At 36.0% G+C, this 5,187-nt stretch overlaps 1 protein-coding gene across 1 annotated transcript; it reads left to right on the forward strand.

Moving 5' to 3' along the window:
* Nucleotides 1–1,855: 1,855 nt before the first annotated feature.
* On the forward strand, nucleotides 1,856–2,960 carry LOC147502260 (FCS-Like Zinc finger 6-like). The gene is made up of 2 exons (XM_086607158.1): nucleotides 1,856–2,286; nucleotides 2,618–2,960. Exons 1-2 carry the CDS (start codon nucleotides 1,994–1,996, stop codon nucleotides 2,769–2,771), a joined length of 447 nt encoding a protein of 148 aa, XP_086463284.1. The 5' UTR covers nucleotides 1,856–1,993; the 3' UTR covers nucleotides 2,772–2,960.
* The last annotated feature ends 2,227 nt before the right edge of the window (nucleotides 2,961–5,187 follow it).

Consider the following 5,187-nt stretch of genomic DNA (forward strand, 5'->3'; position numbering starts at 1 on the left):
CAACAAAAGAAAAGAAAAACTATTAATAAAAGGTTTCAGAAGAAACCAATTAATTGGGACCAGTGGACCTACCAACATCGAGGGTCGAGGTCTGGGCTGATGTTAATGGGTCCACAAATGACGCACTAGTGGGTTGTTGTTATTGTTAATGGGACATGGAAGGGACCCAGCGGACCCAATAATTGACCCAAGTCCTTATTATTGTTCAAAAGAAAATAATTGATCGCATACGCACGAATGAATTACCGACTGAACCGGTGAAGTTATCACCCTATCATGTTTTGTCAGTAGTAAATTTGGTGGTAAACTAGTTTGTACGAACAGAATGATAGCATTTATGTGACAGAAAGTATTTGTCCAAATTGTTATTAGCAATACAATTATTTGAAAACTTCTCTATAAAATTACGAGGAGGAAAAAAAAAATTGTGTTCACTAAGAGGAGTGTTTCCATTCAACTTTGCCAACGAAACATACCTTAATTATGAAATTCGATAACTCGACCCCCCTGAATGTGGCCATGTGGTGTATCTAGTAAGCCCACTAATCCATTGTGGTCACAGTACACCATAAATCATTTTTATTGGTATTTCGTGGTATTGCCAAGCAGGTTGAGTTGTTTCCCAACAATTTGTTGAAAAAATGGATGAAGAAACAATTAAATAGTAGTTGCTACTAAACATACTATTTTAGGAGCAGTAATGAAGTCGACGATGAATGAGATTGAAATTTGGAATCAAATTACAAAATGATATGCTAAAATAAGGCTTTAGTTCAAGGTTCTACACCTGACAAGGACTCATCTAATAAAGTACCAGAATTAATTATAAATTGTGCATAATATGAGATGTAATAAGTATACATACATTATTGTTTTATTGTACACGTACTAAACAAATGTATCATATGACAAAGCACACATTAGACACAGACATTAACTACTAAAGATATGGTTTAATGGCAAAATAATATTCATATATTGAACTAAATAAATTTGATGTCCATGTCAATGCCACCCTCGTTTTACTATTATTGAACGATAAACTGTGAAGAAGTGTCACATTGGGGATCGGATATGTGGTGATCGAGATGACGAAATGTAAATCAGTATGATACTATAGAATTAGTTTCTAGTATGAATGTTCCCTGACCCACAACTTTCATTGTTTATGATGAATAGTTATAAAGTTATGAGCATGGTGGCCAGATCTTACTTTCTTTTAGAGATTAGAACTTCTAAGGGCATTGTGTTTTATGAACCCTACATGACATCCATGTACCTAGCAATCGGAACCTAACGAGTTTACTACTCCTTTCTACTATCTCACCAAGACCCTCTCCCCGGGCGAATTGAGAATCCTGCCATCCGACCCTGCTAGGAGCAAAGAGGAAGGTAACCTCACCGCAAGATTAGTAAACGATAATTGCTTCAAAATATTAATCGCACGGTAGGATTGGTTTATACCCCGCATAATATGATCTATAGAATGATCTTTGTGAGGAAACATGAGAACTCATGGGAGATAATCCTTGTCGTATTGTTTGTCCTAGACTCCTAGGTACGATAAAAAAAGTGGGCTTCTCCCAGGCCACTGGCTATGCGGGTTTTCACCTGTAAAGCTGTGACAATAATTATTTTTTGTCAACTTGATCTGGACCTTAAATCGTACGGTATCCCTAAACTTGGGAAGTTATTCTGAGCTACACGACGAAAAAAAAGCAAAGTTGGCAACTAAAATGAAGTAGGAAAGAAAATAATTACGTATCAAATCAAATAAAACTACAACTAACAAAAGAAAAAAATGACGTGGACACATTCTATACAAACAAATAAAAAGCAACGGCCCAGATACACTCCTCATTTTTCTATTCCCCTTTTCTCTCCCTTTAAAACTTCCCCTAAATCTTTCCTCAAATCCCCCCTCTTCTCCTCCACTTTCTCTCTCACTGTGCAAGCAGTTCTTAGTACCACCCCCAAAAAAAATATAGAGAAGATGTTGTTGGGTAAGAGACCACGTCCTCATATTAAGAGAACAACAAGTATTACAGAGTTCACTGTTGATTTGGGTTATCTAGAAGAGACTGATCTTCAAAACTCTTTGAACGATCAACAACAACAGCAGCAGCAACAAAACCAGATCGGTTTGGAACGGTTTATGAATAAAAACCAGTCGCCTAGAACTCTAAGAAGAAACTCAGCCGAATTTGTTGAGACGGCTCATTTCTTGAGAGCTTGTGGCCTTTGTAATCGCCGTTTAGCACCTGGTCGTGATATATACATGTATAGGTATGCATTAAAACTGAAAAGTAGCCTACGCCTACCATATATGTCTTGATCCATTTATTCTTGATTTTCTCAGTGAAAATCATTTTAAAACCCCGAGGCATTAATGGATGTCATATTTGCAGCCCCTGATTCGGTTTGGGGCTGGGTTGCAGTCCTCACAGTTTCTCTGTGCTCACTGGTTGGGGCTGCGCTAGTAGCACAGTTAGTCTCAGAACTGTGCGAGTGCAACCCTTTTGGCCTAGGCCCTAGGTCCCGCTAGTGGAACTTTTATCTTATCATTTTTTTGAAGATTGTTGTTTGGCTAAATAAATTTTGTTATGGTGGATTGCAGAGGAGATACGCCATTTTGCAGCTTAGAGTGTAGGCAACAACAAATGAATCAAGATGAGAGGAAAGAGAAGTGTTCTTTGGCTTCAAACAAAGAAACATCATCCACCGTTGAATCTGAAGCGTCTAGTAAAGGTGGAAGTATTGCTGCTGCATAGGATTATTGTAGATAGAATAGGGTGGACTGGTCTTTGTGATTTGTGTATGCAATTGGGTAAAGCTCTCAAATTGCAGTCTCAGCATCGAGTCTGTATTTCTTATTTTCCACTTTTTTGTTTCTGCAAGCGTTAATGGAAGAAACTGCTGATCTATTGAGATTTTATTATATAATCTCGAGTTCTCTTGTTCTTCTCTTTTGTTTTATTTTTTACTTTGATGTATGTGGTATTTTTCTTAGCATTTTGAAGGGTCCATCGACATTATTTTGTTTCGAAGACTAGAGTTATAACAGAACAATATGGTTCATCATATGTAAACTATAGAAAGAGAGAAATCTGCATTACTTTTCTGTCTACCGAATCTTTTAACTACTTTATTTAGTTTCGGACTGATACTCTAGGAGCAAGTAAAGTGGCTTTCCGTAATTTTCATTTTTTCTCAAAGATTTTATTTTTCATTTTTATGTTCGTTTGTGCAGTATTATTAGTATTTTCCGTGGAATATTGATTATGTATAAAAGTAACAGAGTTCATGGCTTCATGCAAAGCTGATTTTTTTGGTACGATGATCTTCCTGGGTTCGACTTTGGTTTTTTTGGTACGATGATCGATCTTCCTGGGTTAGAATTATAAGCAAGTAACATGTAGTTTATAAGTATTGCAACTTGGTCGCCTCGTACATAAATGAAATAATATTAAAATAAAATGAAAAAAAGAATTTTATGCTTAACTAGCAACTTTTTTCCGGTTGTAGGACTTAAAAAGAAAAGAATTCATGCAAATTTAACTAGATATTTATGATATCAGGGACGCCCGGTGAGAAAACTTTTATGGGACTATTTGTGGAAAATATGATATCAGGGACTACAAAATGATAATTTTGATATTTGGTATTTCAATATACACTGAATCTTGAAGTTGTTGTGGCAGCATCATTTGTAGCTTATAAGGATTTACAAAGAACATAATACTTATGCTTCCTGCTTGGTATGGTAGCTACAAAAAAAGTTTATGTTCTTTAGCAAACGAAAGCAAGGTGTTATTTCACATATAATTCATGTTGTAAGCATATGAAGAAGATGGTTTTGAGTTTTTTTTTGTATTCAAATGCACCAGGGAAAGGAATAAAAATCCAAAAGAAAACAATTGGAGTTCCATAATCTTCTGTAGTTCTGTGCGGGTTAACTAACTCATTCGTAGTTCTCCATAGTATTGCGCGCATTGATGTAGCGCTCATATACATCGATTTCGCCGGTAATTTTATTTGAGCTTTTGACGAGGTTGGTGCTAGCAGTTAACTGTGAAAAGGGATGTATACACATGCAACTTGCAGCACTGAAAAAATGTGAACTTTTAGGAGGATCTTGCACTCATTCTCAAGCACCACGCGGTGAAGTTTTGGTTGATAATGTTACTGTCAGAGGTATCTAACTATCAAGGAATCATTGGCATCCTTGTCAGCTTGTAATCTTTGGACCCAAGTTCGAAAAGTGGTTAATTTGGACGGTTCAAAGTTCACTATATTTCGGTGGTATGAGCGGGACCTTTGAAAGTTTCTGTATGTTTTGTCACACCACTCACACGGGCCAACACTAGGATCTCTTAGGGAGAATTCAGTACTTCCCCATTCTTGCAATCTTACTGGTGGTGGGATCTTGAAATTAGATTCCACATTAAGATCTGTATCTGTATCAGATACAGTGAATAATGAGTGATCATGAGTCAGTGCACGTGCACTAATGCACTGTTTAATGTGGAGAGATTGGGAATGCTGTTCAGAGAAGCAGTCACTTCATGTAACCAAGCACAAAATAACGAAATGGACCCATGTGTCAAATATATATCATTGATAACCAATATATCGATAGGCAGATGAAAAAAATCAGCCTTGATTAATTATAATTTCCATATATATTTTCATAAAAAACCTCGAAGTACAGAATATGAAAATACCTAGTTAACAAAGGGACTGGGTAGATTCCTCCAATTGTGTATGCATGTTTTCGTTTGAATTACAGAATTATTGGATTAAATCCAAAATTAAAATTGAGATATCTTGCATTTGAGTTGAGTTTCAATATATCGATAGGGAGATGAAAAAAATCAACCTTGATTAATTATAATTTTCATATATATTTTCATAAAAAACCTCGAAAGTACAGAATATGAAAATACCAAGTTAACAAAGGGACTGTGTAGATTCCTCCAATTGCGTATGCATGTTTTCGTTTTAATTACAGAACTATTGGATTAAATCCAAAATTAAAATTGAGATATCTTGCATTTGAGTTGAGTTTCAAATGTCTTTGCTTTAGGCTTTGTTTGGCAGTAGCAATTAGTGTTGTGGCAGTGTAACACTGTAACGTGGTACTTGATCATGTTTGGAGTATCCAATTCTGGTGGTTGATGTCTTATA

The sequence above is a fragment of the Coptis chinensis genome, chromosome 4 (genome assembly GCF_015680905.1).
Source record: "Coptis chinensis isolate HL-2020 chromosome 4, ASM1568090v1, whole genome shotgun sequence".
Taxonomy (NCBI): Eukaryota; Viridiplantae; Streptophyta; class Magnoliopsida; order Ranunculales; family Ranunculaceae; genus Coptis; species Coptis chinensis.

Excerpts from the sequence above, each read along its gene's own strand:
- LOC147502260 (XM_086607158.1), top strand. The coding sequence starts at position 1,994 with ATGTTGTTGGGTAAGAGACCACGTCCTCATATTAAGAGAACAACAAGT. Across the intron at positions 2,287-2,617 it reads CGTGATATATACATGTATAG|AGGAGATACGCCATTTTGCA; the intron begins GTATGCATTAAA and ends GGTGGATTGCAG.